At 44.2% G+C, this 19,599-nt stretch overlaps 1 protein-coding gene across 1 annotated transcript; it reads left to right on the forward strand.

Moving 5' to 3' along the window:
• The first annotated feature begins 12,138 nt into the window (after positions 1-12,138).
• On the forward strand, positions 12,139-19,147 carry LOC136569391 (purpurin). Its single transcript, XM_066569785.1, has 5 exons — positions 12,139-12,255; positions 13,704-13,840; positions 15,234-15,346; positions 16,358-16,570; positions 19,068-19,147. Exons 1-5 carry the CDS (start codon positions 12,139-12,141, stop codon positions 19,145-19,147), a joined length of 660 nt encoding a protein of 219 aa, XP_066425882.1.
• Positions 19,148-19,599: the final 452 nt, after the last annotated feature.

A 19,599-nucleotide genomic window follows, 5' to 3' on the forward strand; every position in this document is an offset into this window, starting at 1 on the left:
AAGGGGGAGAATTATGGCTGTGAGGAGAAGGAGTTTTTTCACATCAATGAAGCCACAGCACTGCAAACAGCAGGTTTGGGTCAGTGTGATGCTGAGAGGCAAAACGCTGCTTCAGAAGAATTCAACAACACACAGGAGGTTTCATTACTGGAGAACATGGGTGAATCCCATCTACTACATTGCTGGAAAATAAGCAACCCTCACCTGCTCAAGGAGTGAGGGTCTAAGGGCCCAGGCTGCCTGTGTCTGTGAATATTGTCACTTCTCCCAGGAGTGGTCCAATCCTGCCTGGGGGGAAGGTGGCTTGTTGTGGTAATTCTCAGCCAGGATATTAGAATAGAATTACTGCTCAAAAAGGCTTGGAGGAGGTGATGTGTGCCACACTGCCTTCCACAGCAATGTTCTAGCAGAGGAACAAGGACCTGCTCAGATCTGGCATGGTGAGGGGCTGCTCCAGGCCTCCAGCATGGGGTGCATGGAGCCTTTTTGGGACAGGCAGGACTGTCCCAAGCACAGGACTTGGTGGCAACAGGGAATTTTAGCATGGACGGAAGCACTTCAGGTTGCAGCCAGCTCAGCAAGGTTTCACATGTTGCAGCAGTTTTCTGTGTACAAAGAGTTGCAGAAAGAGCAAGAGGCAATTTTCTTTGATTGTGAATTGAGACAACAGCAAGAACTAGCAGAGAAACGAAGGTGGAAGACAGCTCAGGTGAATGAGACCATGAAATGAAAGTTTCAAACTGGAAAAAACAGGCCATTTTATAAATTATGTCTTCCTGTTAATCTTAAACAAGAGAAAAACAGGCAGAAAATGTGTAAGTGTGGTGAAATTATTGAAGATGTGTATAAAAATACCATGAACAAGTAAAAATAAAAAGTCAGAAAACTCAAGATCAAACACGAGGTTAAATTTAAGAACACAAAAAGCAATGAATATTTTTTGTTTTATCATATAAGGAAAAGCAAGACTATCAAGAAAAGTACTGAAGAAATGTAGTTTTTAGAGGGTTGTGTTAAGTAACCTCTAAACTCTTGATGACTTTTTCTGACAACTAATGGAGGATCTTCTGAGGTTTTGAAAGTCTGGGGAAAAGTAGATGCAATGATGCTTTCAGCAAAATAGGAAAAAATAAAGAACTGGATAATTCTACAATAAATAGTTTTGAAAGTTTGGTTTCTAAGAAAACACAAAACCAAACCTGTTTATCTACATAACTAGAGGAGACAAATAACAGCCAGCGTGACTTTATCAAGAGCAAACTGTGTCATACAGCATAGTTTCCTCTGTGGCTGAGTCAGGAGTGTCTGGACAGAAGGAAAGTAATGTCTGTCACAACTCTTCACTGATGAGGAAATAACATAATAGATATTTTGTGTCTTACAGTGAGGGCTTAGACAAGACAGTGAGAAAGTGGTGGCAAATGAATCTGAAAGACAAATAGTTTGTTTTAGAAGCTCACTAATGAAATGTATAATTTCTTGAGGAGGATTCTCTGGGCAGGCTTCAACAGATGTAGAACACATCAGTATTTCCACTGATAGGTGTAAAAATATTAAGCCAGTGAGTAAGCCATGGTCAGGTGTCTGTAAATGTGTTTGAACACCATCTTAAAACTAAAGACATTTGTATTCAGGATGAGAGGACTAGAATTCAGCAAGGAGGCACGGAAAGTCCTACTTACATGGAGAGCAGACACCTGGTGAGTTCCTGGGGATGAGCCACTACCTCAGCTTAACAAAGGCTGCACAATGTGTCAATACTTCCAGGCAGAAGGAGGTGTACATCCATTAGGATGAGCCCTCTCTTGCATAACAGATTATGCCATGTTGTTCTAACAGATGTCTCACCTGAAATACACTGGGAAAATGCGACCTTTGAGGAAAGACAGGTTTCTCATGTCTATTTTTGAGTCATCTCTTTTCTAACAAAACAGTCCCCAACTGTATAAAAGGCTACAGCTAAGGAAAAAGGAACAGTCGGTTCTCCACAGTCTTATAGGACAGTAGATTTTAGACCTGCAGAGAACAGCCTTCCAAAACAGTTGGAAGAGATTGCTCTCACCTTGTGCAAGATACCCTTAGAAATAGGAGTATCATCCTTTTTCCCAGGAAGCATTTCTAGTCAGAAGAGATGCAGGCCAGCCAGCTGGAACTGATATAGACAAACAACTTCTTAGAGCTGGAGGGAAACATATTTTTCTGTGGGTCCAGCCTTCCTGCCCATGGCCTGTCAGGCCAGTTATATGTAAGGAAACCATTGCTTGTACACCAGTAAAAGAACTCATTTGCAGCTGTGTAAACCTCCCATTTGGGAGTAATTTTATTTATGACTAACAAAGGAAAGCTGGAGGCTGCCTTCTGCCTTTCAGTGTCTCTCCTCCAGTAGCAATCTGGGCCCTTCCAATACTTGGTAAAATACAAGCTTTGTTTCATCCCACGGTGGCAGGGAGGAAAAAAGGTTAAAGTAAAACCAATTTAATATCTTTCAAGGGGACTAACGTATTTTGGATCCCAAAGAAATGAAGTTTCCTCTCACCACGTCTTTGACGAAAGTCTGAAGTGAAGTTTAGCTCTTCTTAAAGTCCAGCATACTGTTGCCTGACAGTTTTTATGATCGGTTGGATCCTCCTTGTGCCAGGTCAAATTTGTCAAAGGAGAGAAAGTCTCCTGGGAGCTCATAGTCTCCTTTCTCAGAAATTATTAGAAGTCCAGGAATCATAGGAATGATCAAATGTCCAAGGATGATATGAAGTGGGTATCACAGGACACAGCTATGCAGTAAGAGGATGTACTCAGGATGGCCTGTGTCTGAACAGAAGGTCCTTTGGGCTTGGTAATATGGGGTGTTTTCCTGACAAAAAAAAAAAAGGGTTTTGTGGATGCACTAAGGGTTATGAAAATTGTTGTATGTGCTTTTCGGCTGTGATTTGGGAGCTGAAAAATTGCAAAAGCATGAACTATTCATATTGAATCAAAATTGGCACTCTTTTGGATCCAAACCTTCCAGATATTCATACTTCATTTGGTATGAAAGTTTACGTTCAGTTCAAGATAAGTGCTTTTGTTTCAAATCATTCATAAGAAAAACAGTGTCCAACAGTGATACTCTGGGCTCCAAATATGAAAGATCCAAGATAATTTCCTGCTTCTGCACCCAGGGTTTGAAATTTAGCAAGAAAATTCCTCTTAACAAGGAGGAAGAATGAAGGTCCTAACATACTGGTGTTCATAGCTGCAGAGTTGGAGAAACTGAGGCAGTACTTCCTGAGGCAAACCAGGGCCATGTAATTGCTGTGCAATTGAAACCATGGAGGAATGGCAGGTGGAAATCTAAATGAACTTTGCAATTGGAGCCAGCAACTTTGCAAATGGAGCCAGGGCAACCCTTTGGTGGGCTCATGTACTCAGAATTAAAAGCATGACTCAGAGAGGTATAAGTGTTCCCTAGGCTTTTAGGGATATTCAAGGAACACCATGACAGCCATTGCTGGCATAACAATGATAACTGAAGTAGATACAGTCTAAGCTTGCAATAGGATAATGTTCTTTGAATAGCCTTAGGCAGACAATGGAGGATTTTGGAGGAGGATGAGGCTGCTATTTTAGGAAACCTGCACTAGGCTGTCACACAGCATAACAACATCTGAACACGTGTGTTTGCACAGACTTTTTTTCAATAGCTTTAAACACAAATTGCAGAATTGGCATAAGACCCCTGCTATGTCACATATTGGTAGATGTCATTGAAACGGTGTTCCAGTTAGAAATCTCAAGTATTTAAGCTGTCACAAAGGTTTGCCTGGTAGCTGGGAAAACAAGGTGGAGTTTCTGGGACTAAAATTCCTCCCCTCCCAACAACTCATATGACAGTCTCTCCCTAGCATGAAAACTACTGAAAATTTGTGGAGTAAAATCATCTGGCTGATGTGCTGCAAAACATACTGCCCAGGAAAAGCAGCAAGGTTAGGGCCATTTATGGGACTGTGTCCAAAGCAGTGGGGGCAAACACTGCATGGAAGCAAAAAGAGGGATGGGACGCGCTGAGGGTGCTCAGGCTGCTAAGATGCTTTGTGTTCCTTCTACATGGGAACAGTGTTTTTCCCCCTAAACAAGGAGCTGTGGGGATGGGAGCTGCAAGTGTCTAATCTAATTTGATTAGACATTATCCTTACAGGATGCTCTATTGACAGCTATACTCAAACCTTTCTGACTCACTCATCTGTTGGCATAACGAGATTGCAGCTTATCTGATTTACCACATAATATTCTCATGCCACCTGCTTCTATATAAGAATAAGCTTTCCTGCCTGCAGCCATGGGAGCCCAGTGAGGATCAGAGCCATTTCCCTTGCCTCTCCTGGGCCAGGGTCTTCTTCTGTCCCCCAAAGTCTGACCCCCTCCTTCAGGTGCACATGGATTGTCACTTGTCACATGGAAGACTGGCATGCAAAACCTTATGGCTCTTGCTCATCATCCTCCCCCTGTCCTTCCCCCCTGTGGCTCTCCAGGGACCTTTAGATGCCACAACAGCCCAACATTGCCATCTGGGATCTCACCCCAGACTCTGCTGGGCCCCAGTCCTGGTCTGTGGTCCCAGCAGTGCAGCCACCAGTGGGTGGGTTACTGCCTCAGCTTCCCTGTCCACACACATGGTCAAGCTGGTTGGGGCCAGACTGGGACAGAGTGTACCTGGGACATGGGGATGGCACCTGGCTGGGGATGGGACCAGGCTGGGGGTGCAGAGATTAGGGCCACTCTTCATCACAGGAACCTCCTCCAGCCTGGGCAGGCACCAAGTCCTGCCCCTGGAGCTGCTTGGAGCCCACCAGAGGTGCAGGTTGGCAGCCATGGGAACAAGTGTCAGCTGGGGCACATGCATGAGCACAGCTTGAGATGTGTTTGTTGTAGTGCAATCTGACTATCACACACAGGAGCACAGCAGCACACCCTAGCTCTGCAGAAAATGCAGCTCAGCAGTAGCTGGTTATGCTAGAGCTGTATTTCCTTGCTTGCAGGACAGTGGATAGCTGAGTTGTAGCCAGAGCATGAAATGTTTGCAATAATGTTGACTCCACCTTGTCATGACAAAGGAACATCAGCCTCAATTTATTAATTCCTTTGGAGAATAATCTTAGAAGTAGCATACAATTTTTTTGTATTATATTGGTGGATTGCAGGAATTAGGGATTTCCATCTGGAGGTTCTTGTAGAAGGGACATGAGAGCACACAGGTCAGTTTGGTGTTTGTCAAGTCTGATTGTTACTATTCTGAGAGATATTTATGAGGAAATGTATCTCTGCTAGAAGACTGGAAATGTTACTCAGCCTGTAAGTCACCACAGCCTGTATGTGCCTTCACGACTTCCTCCTCCTTCTATATGTTGTAAATATGCACAGATTATCTCATTCTTAATTTGATGGAGAGGTGGCTCTGTTAAAAAATATAACAATACCGTAGCAGTGGCAATTTCTGCCCTAAGTGTACATGAGTTTATTGTGTTTCAATTGACAGATTGTATCCAAAGCTCTTAGCACAAATCGCTGGACCTTGAATAAGAAGATTACTTCATTCATCAAATGTACTATGAAGATGAAGGACTAAAATCATCTTTAAACCCTTCTCAAACTAAGCCATGTGCACAAAATACTTCCTTCTTAAGTTTCTTCCCAAAATGATCTGGGCATGGAATTAAGGAAAGCACAGTGGTGTAGGACATACGAAAACTCTCAGAAGGAACACTAATGACACAAAATATGTGCTCAGATGTACCCAGAAGTAAGTTTGCTTATGCAGTCTCATGAGGAAGCAATGAAAAAAAGAGAAGACACTCTAAGGAAAGATTTGCAGAAGTTTGCAGAACAAGAAGAAGCATGACAGAAGAGAGAAATTATTTGTGGGAAACAGGGCCACAATGGGGGGGAAAAGACAGACAGCAGGATGGTCAGGAGAAAAGGAAGGAAGTGCAGAAAATTACTCTAACTTCAAGAGTAATGGAAGAGCAAGGAATGAGGAATTAAAAAGAGCTACTGAGTCTATAAAAAGCTGTGAAACCAGAAAGGTGGGAACAAGCATAGCCACCATGGGTGAGAAGAATTCAAATCAAAAAATCACAAGAAGAAGCTGGAAGTGTCTGTACAATATCCATGCACCATCAGAACAGTATAAAGAGGTTTTCAGCACTGGCAGGCGCAAGGCTGCAGCAGAGAGGAAGCAAGTGCTCACATTCCAGTGACCAGCAGCAGGAATGGTCCTACAGGAGTTTCACTGGTCCTCACAGGAGCAGCCATGGCTCCCCATGCTAGGCCTCCAGGCACGGGATTGCAGGGAGTCCTGCAGAGGTTTTGGTGATATTGGGCCACACTGTGGCCTGCCCCCTCTTCCTTCTCTTCTTGTCGGCAGAGGGATGCTTAGTGTCCAGTTCCTACGGCAGAGGCGGCTGCTGTGGTGGTATTTTTAATGGGCCTCTCTCTTTGAGGCAGCTCTGAAATTTTCAGTGTTTCCAGTTTGTTGCTCTGTCTTGTCACAGACATGTTTTATGAAAAATCCTTTCCTTAGGCTTTTTTCTCCTGAGAAGCTGAGAGGCCTCAGGAACAAAATGTAAACAATGATTATCTGCTGCTGTGGAATGCAACAGATGGATCTGTGATTGGTCTCATGCGGTTGTTTCTAATTAATGGCCGATCACAGCCCAGCTGTCCAGACTGTCTCAGTCAGTCAAAAGCCTTTGTTCCTTTTCTATTCTTAGCTACCCTTCTGATGAAATCCTTCCTTCTATTCTTTTAGTATAGTTTTAATATATCATAAAATAATAAATCAAGCCTTCTGAAACATGGAGTCAACATTCTCATCTCTTCTCTCTTCCTGGAACCCCTGTGAACACCACCACACTGTCTGAAGCAGATGTAAGCTTGTTCTTCAGGCTGAGTACTCCAGTTGTAAATTTACAGAGGTGGTAACACTGTGGGACTCTGAGATTTGACTGGAACTTCTGGGCTTGTCTGTAAAGTAAATAATTTTTGTGTGTAGAAATGTGCCATGGTGAAATGAGAAATGAGAAGTGTGCCATGGTGAAAACACGTCCATGGAAGGCTTAGGCTCTCTGAGGTCTTTCAGCTTTAAAGATCAGCTGCTGAAAACATAAAGCAAGCAAATCCTCCATTAAAAAAGTCATTCTATCATTTTTGACAGTTTAGAGGACTCCTCTCTTTCCCCTTGCTCCATATTTCCATCCATTTCTCCTGCAGAAGAAGCAGATATAGAAATCCGAAGTGCAGTTGTATGTGAAAGCCTTTGCTTATTCTCTTTGCTCTGTGCCTCACTAATCAGCCTTGTGTTCACAGCTACCCTCCCTTTGGAGTGCCCAAAGGTGCTCTGACCTAAACCTTCCCTCCTTGCACCTTCTGTTGCACAAGGAAACTGTGTCCTCTAACACCCACTAAGGCCAGGCGCCCGGCCAATGGCTTTTGACTGTGTGCCCATACAGATTTCCTTGGCTTTTGTAATTTGTGCTTCTGGTTTTAGCTTTTAAATCCATCATCAGGGCTGGCATGGACATCCTGGCTTACCCATAACTACTCAAGCTCTGTGCCAGGAGTATCACTTCTGTAATGCACCTTGAGATGCGTGCTATGAAAGGAGCTGTAGATAGGTATAGAGATATGTCAACAGTATGCCTCATAGTAAGTACTAGAAAATTACGAACAAAAAGTTCATATTTTTATCTGAGGGCCCCAAATAGACTCTTTTTCATGAGGTTGCCTTAGGCCTGAGTTGTCTTTTGGTGGAGATTAGCAGCGGGCCATTTGGGAAACTGCCACGGCTCGGGAGGAAATCCAGCCGCTCACTGATCAAGCTGCAACCACCATCTGCACAGTTGTGCAGAAACCAGCAGATGGCACAAAACCTTAAATTGCTTCTTTGGCCAGCAGATCACTGTGTGGTCAAATCCCGCTGAAGGAGAGATTTTAGCCAGCTCTGCATTCACCCTGTTCTACCAAGGCAGCAAGATATGGGAGGGTTTGGAAGAGAGGCTGGAACTTAATTTTTCTGGCAGGCTCTTGTCAAGGCTCTGAAAAAACCATTCCCTCCAGGCTGACTGCCCATCACGACAGAGAAGCTGAGGCTTCTTGACTTCTCTTGTTTTGAGCAGCCCCCCTGTTTCATTTAAAACCAGGGTGAAAAGTGTGTGCCTTTTTCTGAGATGTGTTGTGTGCACAGGAGCATGTGAGGCCCTGCTCTGCCAATTGTCAGTCAATACATTCAGCAAGAATTACACTATCATTTTCCAGAAGGGAAACATGTACATCAATTCCTGTCATTTAAAACAGTGAGGTATTTGAATATTGACTTGAAGGTCCTAAGGCAGTGATTTATGATGCCTTTTTAACCTAATCATATAACACACCCACGAATCTTACCCTTGAACCATAGAAGAACAAACTTCAAACAATTTCCTCTTCACCTTTATTGCACCACTCACTTCCTTAGAAAAGGTCCACATTTCTGAGCGGAAGTCACAGAAACTGAAAACCTCTGTGTCCGCAGCCTTAATGTAGTGTCCCACTGTGGGGAAGCCTTATTTCTCCTGTGTCCTGCCCCAGCGACGGAGTGGAGCAGACTATCACTGCCCTCTCAGCCCTTGGCAAACCTGGGACTGGGATGTGTGTTCTCAGCAATGCAGGCACTGCCGTGTGACACCCCTGAAAAAAAGCCCGGCATCAGCAGCACGAATTAGATGGAAAATGGGAGGATGAAGTGTCCACAGGTCATGGTGCAATAACCACTGCAGAAGCTGTCAGGGGCAACTCAGAATGCACCTGCTGTTCTCCAGTGCCTTGGCAAACAAACCCACAATTTGATCACCTGCTGGACAGCAGGGAACTTAGCACCCGATGCAGAAGCATATTCAGAGCTCTCATCCTGTGACATCGGCTGCTGAGCTAGCAGCACAAATTACTAAATCTGAGATTGCAGTGCAATTGCAGCAATTCCCAGAGCAGTTTACCCAATGCTTATTCCAATAATAAGGCAAAAGGAGGATCTGCTAGGTGCAGGAAATCTGAAACTGCTGGTGATGTATTTCACAGGATAGGGAAAAAGATAAGATTAATCATCTCATTTGCATACCTGTTTTGCTGCATGTCATTAAAACTACCATTAAAAGTTACCCTTGTGCTGAGTTCAGTACATTGAACAGTCGGGCCATCTCTTCTACTAAAAACCAGCTGGTTTTGGTGAGCAAGTCTGGAACAGGCTCTTGGGTATCTTCTTTGACAGCCAAACACATCTTTGTTTTATAAAATCTGTTTCATGTTACATCAAATTCAACAAACCCAGGAATATGTTCCAATGCTTTGATTCCTCCTTTTTTTTTTCCCTATGCCCAGTACAAATGGCCATAATACTGCAAAAATGAAGGTAATTTAATTTTGTTTTCTTCTTGCTCTAAACAGCAAGTAATGTAGTGACAGATGTTATGCTCACCAACCAAAATCTTGTGCTGTGATTAGCTATTATTAGCATGTGTCTAATCTCCAGGGGATTAAGTGGTTCATCTAAGCATGGCTTCAAGTGTCACCTATGTCTCACATGGACATAAACTAATCTCTTTTGTTGGAAACAGATGAAGTGATAAGTGTTTGGAAGCCTCCTAATTTACAGAAAACACTGCAGTTTGTTCTCTGTCAAATCCTCGTGTCAGGGTGAAGGAGTGTATTTTATATTCAGTGTCAGTCCCTTTAAAACCTAACGGGCATCTAGACCTGAAGTGCAGTTTAAGTTACTTTTTATGCGACTCTTTAAGTGGCCAAGCAGTCCCAGTTGCCATGAGCTCATTGCTGTGTGGGCTTGCCCAGGCTGCCTCTGAGGACATGTAGATGGCACGAACAGGATAGGTTCAGTCACTGCTCTGCGTGCAAAGTACCACTGCCTCCCTCTGAAGTGTAAATGGAAGCTGCACAGAGGCCAAATCAAAGTTGCCCCCGGCAGCAAGCAAGGGACAGCTTTTTCCAGGCAATGGGCAGCCCTAGACTAGCTGCCTGGAAAGCAACAGAGTTCACATAAGCTACAGGGCAAAGTTGTGAACTTCTGTTCAAGGAGTCCTGGGCAAGAGGCAGTAAGTGGTTACTGGAGCAAACCCAAAACATCCAGAAGGCTTTGGCCTCACTCTAGAAGTCCAGACTGTTGGATCAGAATCAAAAGCTTCAGGACTTCCTGGGCTGACTCCATAGGAATTATAGGGTTGTCCCTGGTGGTTATGTCCAAGGCTCCTCAGCACTTCGCGCCCAGTGTGAGGAATAGCTGCTAGTACCATCAACTCCTACTTGAATGTCTGAAGTCTTAGATCTTCCAGGTGAGCCTGGGAGAAAGAGTTCAGGAGCAACCTCTGCAGTTAAAGAAATTATGTGGGCACTTGAGAATGGTAGGCATGGTTTGCTGTCAAAAGTACTCTTCTAGTGATCTCTGCCATCTTGTCTTTTTCTGATGTATTGTATTCCTATGAGAGGCTACTAGAAGGAACATTTTGGGAAGGAGAGAGCTGTAGTATTTCTGTAACTGGAAATGTTGACAAAATTAGCTAGGAAGAATTTACATAAAAATGTTTCACTGCACAGGAGAACTGAGGACTCTCAAGATTCTGATATGAACATGAAGGCTAAACTGCACTTTCGCACTTTTTTGTCCCCTCCCCCATGTAGGTAATGCATAATGTCTTCCTACTCTTGAAAGGATCACCTTAATTTGATGATGCAGGTATGAGAAAAGCTAATTATGTACCTGCTCCATGCAAGTTGTCAAAACACGTGCCTGTGCAGATGCGTGTGTATAGCCCAAGTGTTTCTCTAATTAATGCTCTGTTCTTATTCTCCTAACATGTGTTAGAGGCAGAAAGACTTCAACAAGACAAAGCAGTGGCACAATCAAATCATCAGATTTATTAGCTTTCTGGGCAGCTTTTTCCATTATGTAAAAGCTGTGTTTGTATTAGTATAGCAGTCAGACCCACCAATGTGAGGATTACAGTTGGTTTTTACATAATGGATTATCCAAGATTAAGTGTTTTATTCAGGCACACGAGCAAAATTAACCAATTAGTGACTTTGTAGATTCCTTATTTAAAGGGAGCTGGAGGGCAATTGACACAAAACCCTCCTGCTACCTGCAGTCCAAAGACTGAAGCAGAGTAGTCTCAAGGATCTCCAACATCTCCACTCAGCAGGTAGGTCTCTCTTCAGCAGAGGTGGATGAGACCGGCATATCTTGCAGCAGGGAAATGCAGCTTGCATGGCAGCAGCTAGGAACAGCCTAGTGTAGCTGCATGGGTGTTTGGGCTCTGGGTTGGTAGCTCAGCTTGAATGGTGCTGACAAGTGTTAGATAACTGTTTTATCTTGGCATCTGGACAGGTGTTCAGTGTCAAATACTCTGCAAGAATGTGTAATGAAGGTTCTCTCTTCCTGAAGTCTGAGAAACAAATATGCTGGCATATGGATGAGGTGGGATACCCCAGGAGAAAAATAGCCATGAGCACCTAGTGGTTGTGGTGCAATGACAGATCAAGCCTCTAGAAAATTAATATTATTCATCATGCTTGTGGAAGGAATGGTCAGAGGGCAGCCAATACCAAGGTGTGTTATGCCATTAGAGTAGGCACCAAGGAAAGGCCTGTTTTGGTGAGCAGAACTGGAGATAAAGAACATGGCTTTGCTGGCTTGAAAGCAAAGTGGACACTCACTGTGAAATAATTAGAAACAACATCTTTACTATGTACAGTGCTTTACCAGAGCTCATCAGAACATTTTTCTTGCTGCGAAAACAAAATTCAAAACATTTCAATTTTTTACCAAATCTTACTGACCTTATCCATAGTCTGGCTTGATTTATAATACAAAAATACAATTAATTGCATTACCACTTCTGGCAAGCAAAATACTCCTCCAAAGTAATTACCATTGATGTTCAGTTTTGGCTGAATTTAGGTACCACAATGACTCAGTATCAATGGAAGAGCTGGTTGTCAGTATCAATGGATAGTAGTATGGAAAAAAACTAGTCTTAAATGATGGAAATGCATCTGTAGCACTATCTACCTCCATCTACTGCATGAAATAAACCCCCGTGTTTGCTTTTGTCTTGCAGAATGAAATACACACAGTATGTTTTCCTGGCCTCGGTCTTCTACACTGTTGAATATAGCCTAGCTCAGACCTGTGCAGTGGAGTCTTTCTCTGTGAAAGACAATTTTGATCCAAAAAGGGTAATTATGGTTACTTCAATAGTACATGTGAAGAAGCTTTACATACAAACTGCTTTTCCGGATTATGAGTTTTGTTCATCTAAAAGGGTTCTTCACCAAAAAGCTAACTTCTTTCATATTCCGTGTTGCTGATGCTGTTCCTGTAGTTTTCTCAGTACTGTTTAACCTGCTGAACATTATAGTAAAACTGGCCTTGAAAGCCAGGGATGTTACTAGAGCTCATATTCTGTTAGCTTGGCACAACTTTGAGCTTCGGGCAGTTCTGCAAAAGGAACAATTTAGATCTACATCAGAGAGGAAGCTCAAGCACAAGCCCTAGGCTACTTGCACCCACCACTAGTCATTCTTGGGAGTTACAGCAAATAGAACTCTTACCTATGCTGAACACTGACTCCTGTTTAAACACATCATTTGTGCTTCTGAGGGGAAAATGAGGGCTAATCTGCTGTTGGAAAGGTGTGTACAGACGTGTGTCAGTACCTATGTTAACTAATGGTCAGCAAACACCACAGCTATAGGGGCATCTGGGATGTGGCAAGTGCTTTGTCTATACAAGATTGGCTTTGATTTGGTAACAAATCATATCCAGGGAGAGCTTTGGGAATATCCCAGTTTAAAAAGTCAAAGTTTTTGCTCGGGCTCCTGTATTGGGAGTCACGGCCTTGCAGGCTTAAGCACATAACTTGCCTAGCAGATGTCATTAGCTTCACTGCAGAATCAATTTTAACACAGCCAGCTCCTGCTCTTCTCAGCATTTCTACTGATAATGTTAACTTTTAAGGGTCCTCCTCTCTGTCAGTCACCTGTTAAGATCTTGTTTTTATTTTACTAGATACTTCTGGTACATTTTCAGGGACCCTTTTGTTGCACGGACATATTCTTTCTCTTAATCTCAGTCCATTTCTCTTTGCCATTACTCTCCCCAAAACACCCTCCCCGTGTTTTGAGCATATAGTCATCATTTTCTGATTTGCTGGGTAGGCCCTTTTCCCCATCAGAGATCAACTGTGGCCTGTGGCAGCCACAAAGATTGTCTCTTGCCAGGTTGCTCCAGCCCCTGTACCTGCAATTTGATATTGTTGAACTTGGCATGGTATTCCATGGAAGAGAAGGGGCTTGAACAGGAGCAGGGAAGAACCAGTCTGACTCTCAGAAGATGTGTTCGGATGGGAGATGCTTTTGGTGTGGGGTCACTGTGACAGGAATGTCTCACTTCACAAGGACTACACACACAGAGCAGTGCAAAGCTGCCAGACCCACTTCTTCTGGCACAGAGGCAAAGGTTCATTAGGCAGCACTGCAGCGTCTGTGTGCTACATTCCCTCCCAGACTCAGACTGGCATTTATCAGGCACTGGGGAGTTAGAAAGGCACTTTGATTCACAAAATTGTATTTGTGCTAATCTTGCCATGGTAGCTATTGCAGTTATTAATGCACTTTCATGACAGTATGCAGGGAAATGGTATGCCCTGGCCAAGAAGGATCCAGAAGGCCTTTTCCTTCAGGACAACATCTCTGCTGAATACACTGTGGAGGAAGATGGCACAATGACGGCGTCCTCCAAAGGCCGAGTGAAGCTTTTTGGGTGAGCCCTCTTGACTTTCAACTCTAGCTGCTGGTGTGAGGCACTGTATGAGGGGGACATGGATGATGATCAACCCTCAACGCACAACATGGCTGGGTTTTCATCATCAAAAAGGGAAGTTTAGCCAAAGTATCAGATTAGAAGCTAGAGGTTAGACACCTTTGAGATTCTTCACAGCCTGGCTCAGGTTTGGGTCTGTCACAAAACTACTGCATAAAGTTAATTATTAAGTCAAATCTTGATTGATGGAATGGTTAGATAAATTAATTGCAATCAAGTAAAGGAGCTAATGAAGGCTGTCAAGATGCAAGATTTCTGAGAAAAACTTGTGGTTAACTCTTAGATGTAATTCCAATGCCTGAATGGACAGATGGCAGGAAGCTAGAGTTTTGCCTGTTGGTCATGATTACTACAAGGAATTACAGCGTGTAAAGAGATTAAATAGCTTTCTGAGTGCAAAAGAGAAAATCTGTGGCTTCCAATATGCTAGCACCAGCAGGTGGCTATGAACCTTGAACATCTTAACAGTGCAGCACTCCAAGATATTTTGGGAATGGGCAAATGAGGTTTTGCAGGCATGCCATACTGTGCAAGGGGGAAGATGCCTGAAAGGACTCTTCAGAAAACAAATGGGATCTCAAGGTTGCTGCAAATTTTATTTCTGTAAAGGTAGGATAAGGGGAAGCCCAGCCTGAGCAAGGAAGGGAATGAAGACCCTTCCACTGTTTCACTAATCCAGGTAATGCTTGACAAAGAGTGTTGAAATGTGGATGGCATTCAAAGCAAACAGATACCAAACAGAGAAGGGCATTGTAACAAATGGACATCCACAGGGTTCTCAAAGGCTCTGTGACAGCTTTTCATTTTTCATTAGCTTGGCAGAGGAGCTGTAACTATTACTGTGCTTGTAACATTCCTGACATTCCTGTGCCCATACTGCCAGGAAGGGATAGACAGGGGAGAGCCAAGTCCCTGCCTCTTCCTGGGGCACAGCTACTGAGCCCAAAAGATCCCAAATGCAGTGAGCTCACCCTGCAGACTGCTAGGAGGAAGTCAAGAAACAACGTTCATTATTGTGCTTGGTGTCTGTCTTCTTGTACAGAAATGGGTGGCAAAAACCTTACTGAACTGAAGGAGGGTACTGCCCCAGCCACAGCATAGCCTTACAGCAGTTGGGGACCAGAGGGCAGCAGCAATCACTGGCTGTGATGGATGTGTGTTTGGGGGGTGTCACAGATTTGCATTACTTAATGACATTAATTAGTGACTTTGCATTAAGAAAGGCCATGCCCCCGTGCCTGAGGCAGTTGTGCCCAAGCCCTGAGAGAACGACACCCATTTGAAGTTCTCATGCTGCCAGGTTTTACCTTGAATGTTATGGATCTCGTTGCAGTTTCTGGGTGATCTGTGCTGACATGGCTGCTCAATACACGGTACCTGACCCAACCACTCCAGCAAAAATGTATATGACCTACCAGGGACTGGCCAGCTACCTCTCCAGTGGTGGTGAGTTAAATTCTCCAGGCCCTTGACACTTTTCAATTGCTGAGGATTTTGTCAATTACAGCTGTCCAGATGTGCATATCTACATATAAGCAGGAAAAACAGTTCAGCTGGGATTGCTCCAAGTTCCCCCTGAAGCATCCTTTTGGGGAGAGCATGCTTTATCCAAGCAGTGCATTTTATTTTATCTCCACAGAACGGGCAGCATCAGAGACTCCCCACACATCCTTCTCATACACTATATATGTTAACAAGGAGGCTTACAGGCTTTGGGCCACACACAATGGGTTCTGTACAGCCAATTGTGGTGTTCAACCTAGGGAAGCCATTCTTCTGGGAGCCCACTGTGGGCATTATGGAAGTGCTGAGGTCAGTCGCCCCTGTACTCCTCATAGCTAAAAAGAGGAGACATGTAGACCCACAGCTGCACCCCAACAACAAGACACATTTCTCTTCAGATAGACATAGCTGGACTCAAAGAAATGGAGCTGTTAACTCAAGTGTACCTTGCAGAAATTGCTCATGCTGAACCTTCAAAGCCCATCCTTCATGCCCAAGCCTCCCACACCTGCAGTTCCTCAGCTGTGGAAGTTGGGGAGGACTTCTAAGAAAGAAGTACATTCCCTTAGTACTGGCAGATAAGCCACACCAAAAAGAACTAAGTATATCAAGGCTAGAAAACAGGAGGAATGTTTTACTGAGGCTTCCTGTATAGGAAATGTAATCTATATTGTATGTCCTTCCTTCTACCATGCTTGAGCAAGCAACATAAAGAGGTATTTTTTCATTGAAAACCTAGAAAATCCTAGTCCTCCTAGTACCTCTAGCCTTTGTGGGGAAAATTATGGTCTCAAGATGCCCTGTGCTTGTCCCAGTTCTTCCCCTCATGGTGTGGAGATAAGCTGGATGTGTGATGTGATTATAGATCATTTGGAAAGCTATCCCTAACATGAGTTTGCCACCTCCTGCTGAAGGATCCACCCACTGTGACAAACCTGTGTGTTGTTGTTTCAGGGGACAACTACTGGGTGATTGACACTGACTATGATAACTATGCCATCACCTACGCCTGCCGCAGCCTGAAGGAGGATGGCTCCTGTGACGATGGCTACTCCCTGATCTTCTCGCGCAATCCCCGTGGCCTCCCCCCAGCCATCCAGCGCATTGTGCGCCAAAAGCAGGAGGAAATCTGCATGTCTGGCCAGTTTCAGCCTGTGCTCCAGTCAGGTACTTCAGCCTAATTAGCAAACTCACTGAGGTGCACAGTAGGTGATTGCATTTGCTGTTCATGTGACAGAACTACATCAAACACAGTTGTTCTTTTTTAGCAACCTTTTCCTCATGTTAGATCTAGTAGGAAAAGAGCTACAAAGGGAAATCCATAAAAGAACAAGAGCCTGCTACAGGCTGGTTCTGCAGCCTTAAGATTGCTACTTACCAGAATCCTGTGTATTGAACCTGGTACACTACCAGATGAAGATCAGCCTTGTTACTGTAGTAGACAGTACAGGGATGGATGCAACAAGCCGGGGTTTCTGCACTTGGAAATGCTTGGCCTTGGCACTTGCATAATAGCATCTTACCGTGGGTCCATGCAGTGTCCTCCAGGAAAAGACGAAAAGGTGCCTCCAGGAAGGACCATTCTCACCCTCAGTTCCATCATGACTTGTGTCCTGTGTGGTCTGAGTAGCAGGGATGAGGGGCTCTGAGCAGCATTTCTGACTGCATCAGCTGGCAGTGGGAGTCAGCAGTTGCTCCACATACATGTAAACAGACCACATTTAAAGCCCATTTTGGGAACATTTTTCTGGAGGTACAGGAATTGATCTTCTAGTTCAAATGCTGCCCATGAAATAGGCGGACACATTTTTAGGGCTCTGCAGAAGGTAGAAATTCTTCTTTACTGGCAGTTGAGCACTCACACTCTGCACAACCTCACTTACCTGGCCCGGAAGTTGACCCTTTACTAAGCCACACAGCACATGTGCTCTGCACTGTGGCACAAGGAATGGCAGCTAAAACCTCCTGAACAGCACATTGTTGTGTCAGCCAGTCCTCCACTACAGAGCAGGTACTGGCATCACCCAAGGCCATGGCACGGGCATCCCTGCCCCACAGCGCTCTGTACTGCTCCCTGTAGCAGAGGGAAGGCAGCTGGTTTGCAGGGTCATGGATTGGTCCTCAGGAAAGCCAAAAGCCCATGGCTAGCTAGGAAAGGCTGCCTGTGTCTGTGCCAATAGACAGAGAGAAATGCAAACTTTTGCACCCTGCATCCTAGTCTTATACTGTGATTCAGAAGTACCCCAGGAGGGTTGTAGTTACAGCTTCAGCGGAGACTTCATGGCTATTAAAGCCCTTTGCAAATTTACTTACACAGACTAAAGTTTACTTTTCTTTCTTTCCAGGGGCCTGCTAAAAGTACGCTTCTGATCCTATCCTTAAGCACAGAAACCAGACCTCTTGGTCTTGAAGTTGCCACTCAACTGATAATTTTAAAAAATCATAGTATGGAATAGTGTGTTTTTCCTGAAAAACACATGAAAATATTGGGGGATCTTTAAGCAGTGTGCAATATAATAGTGATATTTGAATTTTCAAGAGAATACCTAATGTGGCATTTGTCAATAAATGTTTTGGAAAAAAAGGCACCTCTGAAACTGGTTTTTATTGCCTGTTGTCCTGTCTGTTGGGGAGCAGAAGCACTGAGGATGCTCACCGAGGAGCAGTGAGACAGCAGCCAAGGGTGCTCCCAGCACACATGGGGCAGGGTCACTCCCCAGCTCTGAACAGGGCGGGCAAGGCAAGGATGGTGAGAGGGGCACATCCCCTGACAGGGCTGATTGTCAGACAGCAGCATGGTGACTGGGTTAACTCTGGGATTCACCTAGAAAGTCCAGCCAGCAAGGGCAGCAAGGCACAGGGCAGTATGCAGGCACATCACTGAGATGGCTCCAGCCAAAAACAGGACTTAAGAGCACATCTGAGGCAGAGCTACCTGCAGCAAAGTTCCCAAGGGGAGAACCACAAATGCAATAAAACAGATGCTACTTTCAATGACAGTGGACAATAATTTAAATGAGCAGGTGCTTGCATTTCTAATGGCATTAACAGCAATTTGCTCCTCTCTGCCTTCATTATCCAGTTTTCAGTATCTGAAAGGTTTAGAACTGAAAGATATAGAATGGGCTGGGTTTATGGCCAAGAATTTCACAGATAGAGAAAGCCAAAGAAAAGTACCTGGAAATCTCCATGTAGAAAAAGAGTAACCTCAGTCAGCATTATTTACAGGCATTTCCCACTGCTTTTAGTAAAATCACATTCACCTTGTGTTTCTTAATAATAAAAATCCAGTCTAGAACACCCCAGTATCCTGATGAACCCTGCAGTTTATCAACTAAACAAATTTTTACAAGTTATAATTACCAAGCACAGAGGTAAGACCAAGCTGAACAGCCTCTACTCCTAAGGCTTCAAAAAGGTGTGTGGAACAAGGCTGATATTGACTGAAGATCTTCAGAGCACTACACTGTTAAACAGCTGCAAGATGCTTGCACAATCTTACCCACAGTAACCAGAAAGAGTATAGAAACCAGAGACACTCTCCAGGACCAGAGACATTATCCCAGGGATGCAGTGAAGTCTCTCAAACTTCTATTTCCCAGGATTTCCTGGCAATACTCGTAAGGCTCTCAACCCGCTTGACAAACATGTCCTTGCTCCTCAGGTCTAGGGAAAGTTACCCTGACAGAGAACAAGATTGGGAGCTACCACCTAAAGCTAAGGACAGAAACAGAGGAGCACTAGCAGGCAATGCCAACAAAACCCCACACAGACAGAGAACTACTCAGTGTTGAAAAAATATCAGCCTTTTCTGCTGGACTAAGTGCAAGGTCAGTGCATTGATTGAATGTTCTCCACTTCCACCCTTCTCCCAGCAGGAAGTATTGGGGTGGAATCTGTGACCTTAGGACTTGTATAACAACTGATTAGACAGCACCAAGCCTTAGCTGAAGAAGCATGGCCTTTGGCCAAAACTGTCAGACCAATACTACCAGTCTTAGAGAAGTGGGATTTTTAATGTCTATGGTTATACTAATTGTATGACCAGAGCAGATGAGAGTTGTAGCAAGAAGATACAATCAATATGCAGGACCCAGTGCATCTGCTTGGTGTAGTCTGTCCAGACAAGATAAGTAGTAAAATTCCTCTTTAGCCACACGAGGCAAAGCCAGCAGGATCACAGAAGTATAGAGGTG

This window comes from Molothrus aeneus, chromosome Z, assembly GCF_037042795.1.
Source record: "Molothrus aeneus isolate 106 chromosome Z, BPBGC_Maene_1.0, whole genome shotgun sequence".
In the NCBI taxonomy this organism is placed as follows: Eukaryota; Metazoa; Chordata; class Aves; order Passeriformes; family Icteridae; genus Molothrus; species Molothrus aeneus.

Excerpts from the sequence above, each read along its gene's own strand:
- LOC136569391 (XM_066569785.1), top strand. The coding sequence starts at position 12,139 with ATGAAATACACACAGTATGTTTTCCTGGCCTCGGTCTTCTACACTGTT. Across the intron at positions 13,841-15,233 it reads GGCCGAGTGAAGCTTTTTGG|TTTCTGGGTGATCTGTGCTG; the intron begins GTGAGCCCTCTT and ends ATCTCGTTGCAG. Across the intron at positions 15,347-16,357 it reads CAGCTACCTCTCCAGTGGTG|GGGACAACTACTGGGTGATT; the intron begins GTGAGTTAAATT and ends TTGTTGTTTCAG.